General features: G+C 53.1%; 1 protein-coding gene across 1 annotated transcript in view; it reads left to right on the forward strand.

The window, feature by feature from the left end:
* Window positions 1-11712, forward strand: part of RIPPLY1 (ripply transcriptional repressor 1) — a 42411-nt gene extending 30699 nt beyond the window's left edge. Inside the window, exons 2-4 of the mRNA XM_025194448.1 lie at window positions 7956-8031; window positions 10632-10702; window positions 11072-11712. Of these exons, the coding sequence (XP_025050233.1) occupies window positions 7956-8031; window positions 10632-10702; window positions 11072-11306 (382 nt within the window). The 3' untranslated portion in view covers window positions 11307-11712. The remainder of the gene's footprint in view (window positions 1-7955; window positions 8032-10631; window positions 10703-11071) is intronic.
* Window positions 11713-13618: the final 1906 nt, after the last annotated feature.

Genomic DNA, 13618 nt, shown 5'->3' on the forward strand with positions numbered 1-13618 from the left:
TTCCTGACCTGATGTTCAGGGATATGTGGTTTGAGGGGGATCTGCCTTGGCCGGCAGCTCCTCTCCCAGCAGCTTTCCTTGCCCTCTGCAGGGTTTGTTATTCTAAGACTCCAAGCCAAAATGAGAAACAAATGGGAAGACGCAACAGGCCCTGCACATCCTACATGCGCTCAGCAGCCAGGATGTGGCCACCAGTGGAGGGAAGAGGGGAGCCCCACCAGTGACAAATTGTGCTCTGCCGAGGGGCTTCATAAGCTTGTTCTCAGAGATGGAACATTTGGGACATTTGGACACAATAGTCAGGGCCTTGCTGGGACCATTTGCTCTTTTCTTTCCTTGTCCCTCTTGGGAGATGACCTGCCTGCCCTTCGCAGCTGCCCCTGGGCATGTCTGATCTGGTTCATACTTGCTAAGGAGAATAGCAAATGGACCTCTGGGGTGGGTCCCCTCAGCGGCAATGGGGGAGGGAAAGAAAGGTGTCCTTCAGTACTTTGTCTGAATTCCTTTTCTTTACCTGCTCATCTCCTTACTTGTCCTGTGTACTTCTGGGGAACACATGGGTTCCTTGGTGCCATTATGATGAGGCCCAGAGAGAGAGAGATGGGCAGGCTGTTTGTGGCCAGTACTGAAGGACAGTGTTTCTTTGTCTGTACTGATACAGTGCACATCCTGGACACTCTCTCCTGCTTTGTGCAGACCAATTCCCAAAAAAGAAGGTGGGCAGTTACCTCACAGGAGTACCAAGCATATATCCAGAGCCACTCTTAGGGTACCTGTCTTGGCTGTATTGATCGGTGCCCACTTAGGCCTCACTATGGCAGCTCCATTGCCTCAGTGCTGCCCTTTATGGAGTGCCCCTGGTTGTAGCAAGGAGACCTGGCCTTAGGGAATACCAGTTCTTTTCTCTCTTGCTCTGGGATGAAGCTTTTCCTGAAAGCAAGAGAAGATCTTCTCCTCCCCCCAGCCCAGAGTGGAGTAGTTCAGGAATTTGTCTAGCATGTAGGGGATCATGATTCAAGGCCCAGTTTTGCCTGGTTAAGGCCAGGGCTTGGAACCTGGTCCTCCTGCCTTCTAAGAAGTGCTCGGCCATTGGGTTCTTCCAGGCAGGCAGGACTTTCCAGCTCTCCTCTTTGGGGCTCTTCCATTCTGCATAGATAATTAAATCCTCCACTGAGAAGGGGCTTGGACCTTGGTCTCTCATATCGTTGGTGAGTGACAGACCCACTAGGCTGTAGAATTGGCCCCACATGGTCACGCTCTCATTGGCCCCATTAGCATTCAATAATTATTCATGCAAAGTGGAGCTACTCCACCAGAAGAAAGTCAGACCGAGTCTGAACCTGGAGCTTATTTATCAGGGACTTTCCTGGGTAGTGGGAGACCAAGGTTCAAGCCCCTGCTTCATTGAATTTTAACTGTTTATAGAAAGTGGAACGACCTCCCCCTTGTCCAGCAGTAGCCTGGTGACTGAGGCCCTCTCCTGACTGTTAGAAAACTGGTGTGTGCCTGGTCTGAATCAGGTTGAGCAGGAACTTGAGCTGAGATCTTCTATGATCCAGCTGAATGGCTTGAAAGCTAGGCTATTGGCTTTTCTGGATGTGTGAGATTTCACATGCTCTCATGCTTTGGACCAGCAATCCCTTGCTTGTTTAAATTAGCATGAAACCATTTTGTTGGAAAACGCCATGCCCAATCCACTCCCATCTCCTCCAGAGCACTGTTACTGAGGTGCAGAGCAACTGTGAGCAAGGCACTTACCTTCTTCATGACTCAGTCTCCTCATCTGTAATATAAGACTGAGAATACCAGTCCCTTTTAGGAGTTTATCTTGCTGCCCATCCCCTGAGTATTTGAACACTTTCCATACAAAGTCAACAGGCAGAGGGAATTTGATGGAGGACTTCATGGAGCCTCTGGTTCTTCTTGGGGTCAAACTCTCCACAGACTGTCTTTTTTAAATTGGAAGCACGCAGAGAGATGCACGTGTTGTGGTGGGTGTGAGCTTTCAATGATATGACTCATAAACCTGTGGAACAGATTTTTCCAAAACATGGAGCAGTAGGTATTAACAATTAGATGTTAGCAGGCCATTGTGATGAGTCTCTGAGTTGACTTGAAGTCCTTGCTTTGTACTAACAGAAACTAGTGTACACTTGGGAACTAAGCAGACAGCTTAAGGCATCAGCCAGACACCACTGTGCTCAGAAATGTTTGCTACAGGCACACAGCTGTGTTTTTCACAGTTGGATTGTCCCTAGGTTGATGGGTCCTTTCTGCAAATGTGCCAGCTTTATGTTGCCAAGCCTATGGTCACTTTGCCAGGACTAGAGTCAATGCCAAAGCCCAAGAGTCAGAGCAGTGTATGGGGTGAGAGTGAGCTAGATTGACCATGGAGAAAGCTCTTATAGTCAGAGGGGAGGGAACAGTGGTGGGGATTTCTTCACACCATGTCTCTGAGGGAGTGAGAAAGCAGGATCCCCAAAAGGGGTGAGGAGCTGCCTAGGGTGAGTCTGACTGTGACTCAGTCCAGAAGGACAGAATGTGTCCTCAGCCCCTACATTCTCAGGGATCGCAATGCTCAGCAGTTCAGATGGCTTAGGCAGGTCCCTAGGTAAAGTTTGTTTTGCTTTGACTCCATAGAGGAAATTGCCTCCAGCTCCTTCCTCCTGGCCCAAATGCTGGGGCTCATAGAAGGAGGTGCTAGGGCTTATCATGGCTCCATTCCAGCAGGACCAAGTGGAGCAGAGATCAGCCTAGGCTGAGAGAAGAGGGTAGCTGGGTGTGACAGTGCTGGGTTAACCCAGCTAAAGGGAGGCGTACACCCAATGGAAGGGAGGGGACATCACCAGGGAGGACTATACCTTGATTGCTCGGTGCTGCAGGGGGGCGGTCAGGAAGGCCAAGGTGGAGACAGAACTGGGACTGGCTACCTGGATCAAGGACAACAAGAAGTCCTTTTTTAAATACATAGGGGGTAAAAAGAAGGTACTGGGTAACGTGGGGCCTCTGCAAGATATGTTAGGAAATCTGGTCGTCGCACCAGACGACAAAGCTAACCTATTTAACAATTTCTTTGCCTCCATTTTCCTAAGCAGGGACCGGATCAGCCCATCCGCCGGGACCCCCTCAGGCCCTGGGGGAGGCACACCCAGGCCTAAAGTCAGTGAGGATCTAGTCAGGGAACTTCTGGAGGGACTGGATGCATTTAAATCAGCAGGTCCTGATGAGCTCCGCCCAAGAGTGCTGAGGGAATTAGCAGAGGTCATTGCGGGACACCTGGCACAGCTTTACGAGCACTCATGGTGCTCTGGTGTGGTACCAGATGACTGGAAAAGGGCCAATGTGGTCCCCATTTTCAAAAAAGGGAGGAAGGAGGACCCAGGAAACTATAGGCCAGTCAGTCTTACCTCGATCCTGGGTAAGCTTTTTGAGAGAATTATCCTGGGGCATGTCCACGAGGGGCCAGCAAGGGAGATTAAGCTTAGGGGCAGCCATGGGTTCATTAGAGGCAGGTCCTGTCAGACCAACCTGGTGGCCTTCTATGACCAGGTCACAAAATCCTTAGACGCAGGGGTAGCAGTGGACGTAGTCTTTCTGGACTTTAGGAAGGCTTTCGACACTGTCTCTCACCCCATTCTCATTAAAAACTTGGGAACTGTGGCATCGACACCTACACAGTCAAATGGGTCACTAACTGGCTGGAGAGTGGCACCCAGAGAGTGGTGGTGGATGGGTCATTTTCGACCTGGAGGGATATGTGGGGTCTCCTAGAGCTCGGTCCTCGGGCCTGCACTGTTCAACATCTTCATCAACGACTTGGACGAGGGGGTAAAAAGCACCCTGTTCAAATTTGCTGACAACACTAAGATGTGGGAGGAAGTGGGCACGCTAGAAGGGAGGAATAGGCTGCAATTGGACCTAGACAGGTTACAGGGGTGGGCGGATGAGAACAGGATGGGTTTCAACACTGACAAGTGCAAGGTGCTGCACCTGGGGAGGAAGAACCAGCAGCATACCTACAGGCTGGGGGACTCCCTTCTCGTCAGTGCAGAGGCAGAAAAGGATCTTGGAGTCATTATTGATGCCAAAATGAACATGGGCCAACAGTGTGGGGACGCGGTCAGGAAGGCCAACCACACCTTGTCACGCATCCACAGATGCATCTTGAGCAGGTCCAGGAAGGTGATCCTCCTCCTCTATGCAACACAAGTCAGGCTGCAGTTGGAGTACTGCGTCCAGTTCTGGGCGCCGCACTTCAGGAGGGATGTGGACAACATGGAGAGGGTCCAGAGAAGGGCCACCTGCATGATCAGGAGTCAGCAGGGCAGGCCCTATGAGGAGAAGCTAAGGGACCTGAACTTGTTCAGCCTTCACAAGAGAAGGCTGAGGGGGATCTAGTGGCCATTTACAAACTAGTCAGAGGGGACCAGCAGGCATTGTGGGGGGGGGGTGGTGGTCCCTGCTTCCCCAAGCACTACCAGGAGTGACTAGAAATTGGTGGTGGTCCCTGTTTCCCCAAGCACTACCAGGAGTGACTAGAAATAACGGTCAGAAGCTGGCAGAGGGGAGATTCAGACTAGACATCAGGAGGCGCTACTTCACAGTCAGGGCGCTAGGATCTGGAACCAACTTCCAAGAGAAGTGATGCTGGCTCCTACCCTGGGAGTCTTTAAGAGGAGATTAGATGAACACCTTGCTGGGGTTGTTTGACCCCAGTACTTTTTCCTGCCATGGCAGGGGGTCGGACTTGATGATCTGCTCAGGTCCCTTCGGACCCTACCAACTATAAAACTGTGAAACCCGTCACTCCCTGGGAATACGTGTTAATCAGAGGCCTCTCAACAAATCCTATTACAGCTTCATTAATGACCTTTGGCATTTTAATGATCAAGTTCTGTCCATCATGGCAGATACCAGAGCAATCCATAATCCAGGCCAAAGCAGGGTGATGAAAGGCAGGGAAAGAAAGGTTGGGAAGACATGCAGGCCTGACTACAGAGCAAGGGCCAACAATAACAGTTTTCCTCTGAGAGCTTGGCCCAGATGTGAATAAAAAGGCCTGAGATGGAGTGAGATTCAGGCCAGCTGAGAAGCATGTGTGGAGCATCTCTGGAGGGGGCTGTGGAGCACAGGAGTGGGCTCTGATTGAGGAACAGTTCAATAGACCTATTTGTTACAAGTGGCCCTGATCTGAGGGTGTGTGTTCCAGCTACTAAGGAAACCCCAATGGAGGCTCAGTGTCAGCCAGTAACTTTGGTTCATCTTGGGGGTGGGAGGACTCAGGGATCCCCCTTATACTCTGCTGGGCTGGGAGTGCAGAGGGAGGACTCTGCAGAGGAGGAGAGATCCCACACCTGCAGTGGAGCACTCGGCATAGTCCTACCTACCCAGGTTGCAGGGCTGGGAGGTGGAGCTAGCAGCAAGGGAGTGCTAAAGAGAGCAGTTATGGCTCTCTGCTTCAGCGATGTGAGTTTGAGCCCTGTTTGGGACTGGTGCTAGAGGCTACTGGTAGTTGGTCCAGCTGTAAGTAGGTCCCCAGCTCACTGTGATGCTGACTGGTAGTTGGTCCAGCTGTAAGTAGGTCCCCAGCTCACTGTGATGCTGGCTGCATCCGTTTCTCACATGCCGTGTATACTGGTGTGCCCTAAGCATGCAAGTCTGATGGCCTGTAGGGCTGGGGCAAGCCTTTGACCTGTGATTCTCAATCAGGGTGCCATGAGACCCTTTAAGGTTGCTGTGTAATACTAGCAGTGTTAGGTGTGCAAGAAAAACCCAGTGATTTCAAATAGGAATCCAGTGTGTCAAAACCATTCTGACCTGTTGTGGGCTTTGTTGAGTTCTTTGCACCAGAAGAATGTCTCTATTATTTTTCTGTAGTCAAGAAATGAGTGAAAGCTCAGAGCTGGTGTTTTCTGAGAGGTACCTTGAGCCTTAAAAGAATGAGAGCCACTGCTTTAGGCTGAAGGGTGTTGGGGGAATCTGAAGCTGAGGCAGCTTGACAGAGATACTGAAGCCAAAGTGTGGTCTGGATTTCCGCAGCTCTGGCTATAATGGTAGCTCTGTCCTTCAGTCTCCTGTGCTGAATTACAGGTCCCTCTCATGTACAATCCCAGGGAAATGGGCTGGTTTCTGCCTGCCACAGGAGACTGTTTCCCTGGCAACCACTGATGCCCCAGTGGAGGAAAGGGCAGCGCAGTATCCTTTCCTGTCTTGGAGTTCCCATGTCTTGCCTTCCCTTCCAATTGTGCACCCAGATCCCACCAGCTCCACTTCCCATGCAGTGGGATGCCCCTCAACCTGGCTGTGCTGTGGATCCAGCTGTCCTCTCTGTGCTGTCAAACTGCTGCCCTGGTACCATACCGCCCAGGGAGCTGCATGGGGACTGGCACAGCCTTGGCACACAGCAAGTGTCTGCACCAAGGGCTGGACCTTGCTTCCCTAGGAGGATCCAGCCCAGGGGGAGAATGTGGCTATTGTCTGAGCAAGTTCCATGGCGTTGGTGCACCCAATTAATCTCCATCTCTCTCCTCTGCTTTCTCTCCCCTCTTCCTCCCTTCTCTCTTTCTCCCTCCCCTGCTCTCATTTCCATCCCTTCTCTCTTGCCCTCTCCTTCTCTCCCAGTGCCATTCCCTGGATACCCCTTAGCACAGAATGATTTCCACCGATTCTCCTGCATGCCGCTCCCCCCCTCCCCTCAGACTCCGGAATCCATCACCCTCCCCTGTGCCTGCGGGTACAAAGAGCTCCTAATCACCCTCATTAATTGTCCCCATCCCCAGCCCACCTGGGACTTTTCTCACAAATGGTGCCTGACTTTTCCCCTTCTGTGTTTTGCTTTTTCACCAGAGCCAACAAAGCCCCTGCCCCCCTGTGGACACACTATTTACACAACTGGGACAAATTTCACACCCTGAGACCTCCTGCCCCCTCCTCCCCCCCAGCTCTTACCCCCTGCTCCTGCCCTGACGATTTGAGCCACCAGACCAGGAGGGCTATAAAGGTTTCCTAAAAAAGGCCCCAGGCAGTTGAGACAGACACTCATCCCCAGAACACACCATGGAAGCTGCTGCTCAATCTTTCCCGGTGCTGCGTGGCTGGTTTAACCCTTCCCCTCTCCCCTCAGGCTGCCGGAGCCCTGCTCAGGGGCTAGACCAAGGAGGAAGGTAACTAGGCTCTTGGTCACTGTGTGGCTATAATGCTCCTTCTGTGGGTGAGGTCAGGCTGGAGATGGGACTGGCAGAGGAGGGTGGGGGGTGGGTGCTGCCATGGGCCTGCTGGCAAAGGGGCAGTGGGACCTGGGGTTCGGAGAGGTGGGTGGTGCAGGGGGCAAATGTTCATTCTAAGACTTGGCATCTCTCTTGCCCAAGCACAACTGGGGGCCCCCAGAAACAGCATTGAGACAAGCCTCCAACCCCCTCTGTAACAGGTCCACTTCAGCAATGCTAAACTGAAGCACAGAGGGAGGAAGGGACCTCCATGGCAGCACCAGGTGGAGGACCCAGGGGTCCCTCCATCCATCCTGCTGTAACTGCCAGCCCTTATTCCCTTGCTCCTATTCCTCAGAGTGGAGTGCTGCACAGCCTGTCACACATCCCTGAAAGCTGGATGGGTCAGGATGTAATAAATGGCTCATGATGTAAAGCCACTGGCAGGTTTAGGGAAGCGTAGGTCTGTAAACCCAGTGAATAGGATGAAGAAGCAATGAATTGCCCACAGTGTGAAACATCATGGCTGCAGATTCAAAGTGTGGGGCTGTATTGTCTGTGCATATGGGGTGAGGGGGGTTTGGTGTGTCACACAGGCTTGGCTGGGCAAGGCTGCTGGCGGAGGGGGGTTGTGCAGGGTGCACCTTGGCAGGGATGCTGCTCTCTGCTGGGTTGAGTTGGGGCTTCTCAAAGACACAAAGCTCCTTAACTTGTCCAAGCAAGACCTTTCTCCTTCTCTTGCTCCCACAGATCCCTGCCCCTTTGGAGACCATGGTTGCCCACTGATGAGGGTATTACAAGGCAGAAGGAGGACGAGATGGACATAGTGAGTTTGACACTTGCTTCTGGACCCCTGGCTAAACAGACAAAATTTCAGGGAGCAAAGTCTGAGATGCCCCTCCACAGGCTCCACAGACACCAAAAACTTGCACCACTGCTCGTCCAGTGCCTCACAAGGGCTGACAAGCTCTGCTGAGTGTCTGGTTGATTCACTTGCCTAAGTGCAGAGCCGCTTGGGTGCAGCCATAATCTTTCCAGGTTGGGAGGTCGTTGTGATCCCCAGCAGTTTCTGTGCCATGTCCTGTCAGCAGATGCAGCAAGATGAGGGGCAGGGTTTGCCTTCTTGGGGATCCTGCAAAGATTCAGCATCAACCCTTAGAAATCCAAGGCACAAAAAAACCTTTGCTAGAACCCTTTTTAACATCAGCCATGAGACTGACAAATGCCAGTCAGTTAAAGAGCTGCTAAAGCAGCTGGGGCCCTTGTCTAGCTGGGCTCAATTACACTATTTACACTGCTCATCCTAGACCAATTTTTTTCCAGTTCAGGATGAACGTCTTGCTTGAGGGAGCCCTTGGAGACATTGGGACATGGCCCTAAAGTTCAGGACTGTTACTTTTCCCGTGATGCAGCGGGCCACAGCTAGTGCCAGGAGGGCAGATAACCAGGGCTTGCATGCAGGGGCCAGGGCAAGGCAGAGTGGATGCCTCCTATGCTTGGCCAAGGGGTACTATGACTGCTGCTTGCCTAGGGACACTGTCCTACAGCATCCCTGCTGGTGGGAAGTTTGGAGCCTACGGATACTGCTTCCTGGTTACAGCATTTGGCTGGGGCAGCTGCAGCTTTTGCTAGTGCCAGCAGGCAACTTTACCTTGCTGAGCCCTGTTTGCACCACTTCTCTGAGAGCAGGCAGCTGGCACTCTGTGACTCCCTTATAGACCCTGCCCATCCCTTCCTTCCTTAATGGAGGGTCCATCTTGGCCTCAAGCCCTCACATCAGGGCTTCCCTCTCCTGGAGCCTTCTGGGATGTGGGAAGGGTGGTGGTGGGTGTGTGTGTGTGTGTGTGTGTGTGTGTGTGTGTGTGGGCAGGGGGGGGCTGTCCTTCTTTCTGAAGGCAAGCAGCTGTGATGTGAACCTTCCTCCTGCAGTCAACTGTGTAGGGCGCTGCCAAGCTCTAAAGGGAGTGCTGGCTTAAATCCACACATGGCCCCTTGCCTATGGTAGCTCTGGAGGATGCATGGGTTTAAGGCCTCTTAAGTAAACACAGAGGCCTCTGTTGCAGTGTGAAAGGGAGGCCTGTTGCTTGGGCCAGGGAAGGAATTCCTTAGGAGGGTAGCCTAGTGCTGGGCAGGGATTTGGCTCATGGGGAGATTATACTGGATAAAACCCTCATGAGAGTGAGAGCCAGTGCCTTCATTTTCTTCTCAGTCTCACCAGTGGGGTGAAGGCTGCGGGGTCCTTGTGGCTACCCTGGGGCCTAGGGGGCAGGTTCAACCCCATCATGGGGTTGGCATCTGCCCTGTGGGCTGTGCAGCATGGGCAGCCTACTTGGCTGTGTGCAATCTCCTGAGGGGCAGGGAGAGACCAGTGTGCTCTCACTGGTTAAGTTCCCTTAACCCTGTCCTGTCAGGGTGGGGAGAATGGTGCCAGGCAGTGGAGGCACAGATCCAGGGGAGATGGAAAGCCTCATGAGGGCATCTGGCCCCTCACATCATACCTGCAGTGCAGCCCCTGGGGCACTAAGCCCACCCCTCCCTGAGACAAATTCCATGGTCTCCTAGCCTTGAAGCTTTCCCTACTATTTAGCCAAAACTTTCCTTCTTTTCCTCTCATCCTGTCACTCCTCAGAGCTTCCTCAGAGGCTACACTGGGGGCCTGATCCCTGACTGACTGCTCCCTGGTGAGAGTCTCTGGGGAACACCCAACATGGCAGCATCTAGAGCTGGCAAGGCCTGTGTGGAGATTTCCTGTCCCTGCTGGTATACAGCTGGTCCTTGCAGTGAACTATCTGGGGCTGGGGCTGGCCTGGATCTAACCCAAGAACAAGGGGATGTGGGGAAGATGCAAATCTGGAGCTGGTTATATCCTGTGGCAGTGAATTCCCCAGGCTGCTGCCAAGGCCAAGGGCTTTAGCACTATCCAACTGGATTCACTTTGCATCAAGAACTTCCTGCATTAGCACAGGTCACACAATCAAAGGAATTCAACAAGAGCCCTCGAGCCTGGGGGCATCTGCCATCCAGTGCCCATTGGCAGGAGAGGGCTGCCCCCGATGGGAGGGAAAAACCATTCAGTGTTTCACTCTCTGAGGAAGTTGGTGCTGGCCCCTCTCAGAGACAGGCCACTACTCTGGATAGAGCTCAGTTCTCCTCTAGGGTTAATCACTCAAGTGATGGTGGCTGCTCCACTTAGGAGCTGGCTCCAGGCTGATGGAACCGACGGACAAGGGGATTGTTCCTACTGTTCAGCTGAACTGTTCCTTGTCTTGGTTCCATCCAAGTCCTCTCCATTTGAGCCCATTGCACCAGCTACATTCACCCAACCCTTGCACCACCACAGGGGCCCATCTAACCTCACCCTGGGGCAGGGCTGTGGTGTGTGCGCTGCGAATGGCACATCCCAACCCCCGCTTTTTGTTTCCCAAGGCCTATGGTGGTGAGGTGATGGGGGATGATGAGCCCAGCAAAGCATTGGCGCTTTTCCGGCACCCTGTCAGGTACGTGTGCAGGATGGACCCCATGTGCCTGCTTCCTGTCATTGATGGGGTGTTTAGAGCTCCTGGAAATGAGGGACCAATGGTGCTGGCTACAGTCATGTCAATCTCATGCAAGCAGCAATGCTGAAGCTCCCCTTGCTCTCCCAGCCCTGCCCCCCTTTTCCTAGTGCCCTCATGCCTGACTTGCCGCTCCTGCTACTCCACTACTTCTCACAGCCAGCCCTGTCCCTGCCCCTCTCTGATGCCCTCCCATACCTTCCATTGTCCCAGACAGGGCCCCTGGCAGGACAGGCTGGGCCTTCCCTTCCCTTAGCTGTTACCAGGAGGAAGTGAGAGAACTTGTATTTCTCAAGCCTGTTTTTCCCCCAGACTTTTCTGGCCAAAGTCCAAGTCCTTCGACTACCTGTACAGCGAGGGCGAGAAGCTGCTGGAGAACTTCCCAGTGCAAGCCACCATCAACCTCTATGAGGACTCTGACAGCGAGGAGGAGGAGGAAGAGGAAGAGTACGGGTGGGAGGAAGGTCAGGTGGAGGATATGGGGAAGCAGGCAGGGGAGATGGTGCTTTTGCAGGGGGTAGATGCCTGCCAGCCCTGTCTGAAATGAACCCCGAGGCACCCAGCACATGTGGGAAAGACCCAGCCAGAGTGGCAAATGGTGGCCCCCTTCTCTTGCAGAGCTGAGACTTCACACTGGCTGGTTGAGAAGTGGCTGTCACCCACAGGGGTCCCTCCCACTGGGGGCATGCATGAGTGCAAAGGGAATCTAGCAGACCTGGCCATTTTCTATTGCAGTACTCAGGACTTAACCCAAAGCAGCTGGCACTGAGAGGGGAAATCCGCACCATGGTTGGAAGTGGGAGGGGGAACAGGATTAGTAGGTCTCCAGCAGGGGGTGCAGTTCACTGCAGGGTGTTCCAGGAGTAGGCATTTGTAGGCATCACAGCAGGGTGTGCCAACATCTCTGCTAAAAGTGTAGGGCCCCATTTGTGCTTCAGATTATGACCACTCCTGAGCATATCCAATGTCCTGTGAGAGGTGTGGCTGGGATGGGCCTGTCCTGTTGTACCAGAGCCTTTCTGAGAGGGTCAGGGAGAAGAGTGAGGGCCCGGAGCCCTGCCTGGAAGGTTGTGGGTTGTGGGGTCCAGGCAGAGCTTGGAAGCTCCCACACTTACATTGGGCCTGAACCTTGCTATTCCAGTGGCTAATGTGTATGTTGGGCCGAGGCATGCAATAAAGTGAAAGATGCTGTAACCTCAGGGGTACTGGGAAATGTCTTCTTTATCCCATCGCCAGGAAATCTGTTCCTCACAGTAAAGAGGGCAAGAAGGGGTTCCAGGGAGGGGTGGGGCAAAATCATCACAACATCCCATGCCAAAGTGAGGGAAAGCTGGACTATGGCTGGAGAACAAGAGGCAGCAGGAACCCCTGCATTAGGAGCTGTGTCTTTGCTCAGACCCTCAGTTTGGCTGTGGCTTCTAGGCACCAGGAAGAGCTCAGCCCACCTGGGAAGCGATTGGCTGGAGACTTGATTCCAGAGCGGTGAAGGGGCCATGGGACTGGAAGGGCTGCTGTTGCCAGCTGACGCCCTAGCACAGGAAGGAGCAAGACGATGCCAGCATTTCTGGACATTGGCTAGGCGCTGGGCTGCCTTGAATGGGAATGGGGTGGTATTTGGGGGGTGAGGAGGCTGCACTGAGGGTCCCCAGCTTCTTAGCATGCTTTGACTTTAGAGCATAGCATCTGCTGGGACTCAACATTTTATATCAAACCACTCCAATAGCCCCATCTCGTGGCCAAATGCAGCAAGGCTGAGGGCCAGCCCAAAGGAAAATCAGAAAGTGTGGTCTGGTGCTCCTGGCTGGGATCAAGAGCAGAGGGCTAGTCCTGCTCCTGTTACTGACTCTCTACTCCTGTCTGTGTTTCCCACCACATCCTGGCTCCTGAGGGAGGTGGTTTCCAGTGGGCTTGGAAGTCACTTCCCTTGGAGGAGGCTATCTCTGGGCTGGCTCCTCCACTGTGTACCTGAGGACTGTAGGAAAGCAGCTCAGGTCAGTGCTGGTGCCTCTCTGAAGCAGGTGTGTGTAGTGCAGGCACTTATGCCAGATGGGGTCTAGGTCCTGTGGAACTGCAGCTGGAAGTGGACTCCTCCAGAAGTTTGGGTACAGGGAGGAGACTCCCTCCCCACACATGCACACATTTCAGACTGTGTGCAGCCAGGCATCTACAGTTACGCAGGCATAGTTCAGAGAAGTCCTATGTGAGGGCCACTCTTCCCCTGCCTCACAGTGCCCACCTTAGTGTGTTGAAGTCAGCATCCAAACAGGCCTCTTGGGCTGTGAACTAAGTGTCCATTTACTGACAGGTCCCACAATAACCAGCTCTATGGGTTTGGCACCTGTGTGGGCATAGACCAGGACAGTCCTGCTTCAGAGCTTTCCCTGCTGAGCATACTCTGGCTCATGCATCATCTAGGCCTTTGTCACTCTGTTGTGGCTGCAGAATCTTTCATCCTGGGTGATTCACCAGCCAGCCCCAGCTTGGCTTCAGATCCTGAAGAAGCTTGTGGTACTGACAGCTGAGGGGAAAATACCCTCATGCTTATGGAAAAATCTACATTGGGCCCAGAAGCAGTAAAAGGAAGAAGTCTAGGACACCTCCCTCCTCCCCCATGCATTTTTACACTTGTTTTCTGAAGAATTTGACACTTTCCAGCCAAAGAGGAAAAAACCCAGTCAGAGCCCAAGATACTCAGTGACTTGGCCTGAGCCCAAAGACCAATGGCTCAGCGCCATCCCCTAGAAATCCTGTGCCCCACAGGGGCTCATCTCTTTCCTCTACAAGTTTTCAGTTGGTGTGTTCCCCAGGGTGCTGGTTACGTCAGGGACTGTCTCCTTGTCCTGAGGGACATGGATTTCC

Source organism: Alligator sinensis, unplaced genomic scaffold, assembly GCF_000455745.1.
Source record: "Alligator sinensis unplaced genomic scaffold, ASM45574v1 scaffold1027_1, whole genome shotgun sequence".
NCBI classification, from domain to species: domain Eukaryota; kingdom Metazoa; phylum Chordata; order Crocodylia; family Alligatoridae; genus Alligator; species Alligator sinensis.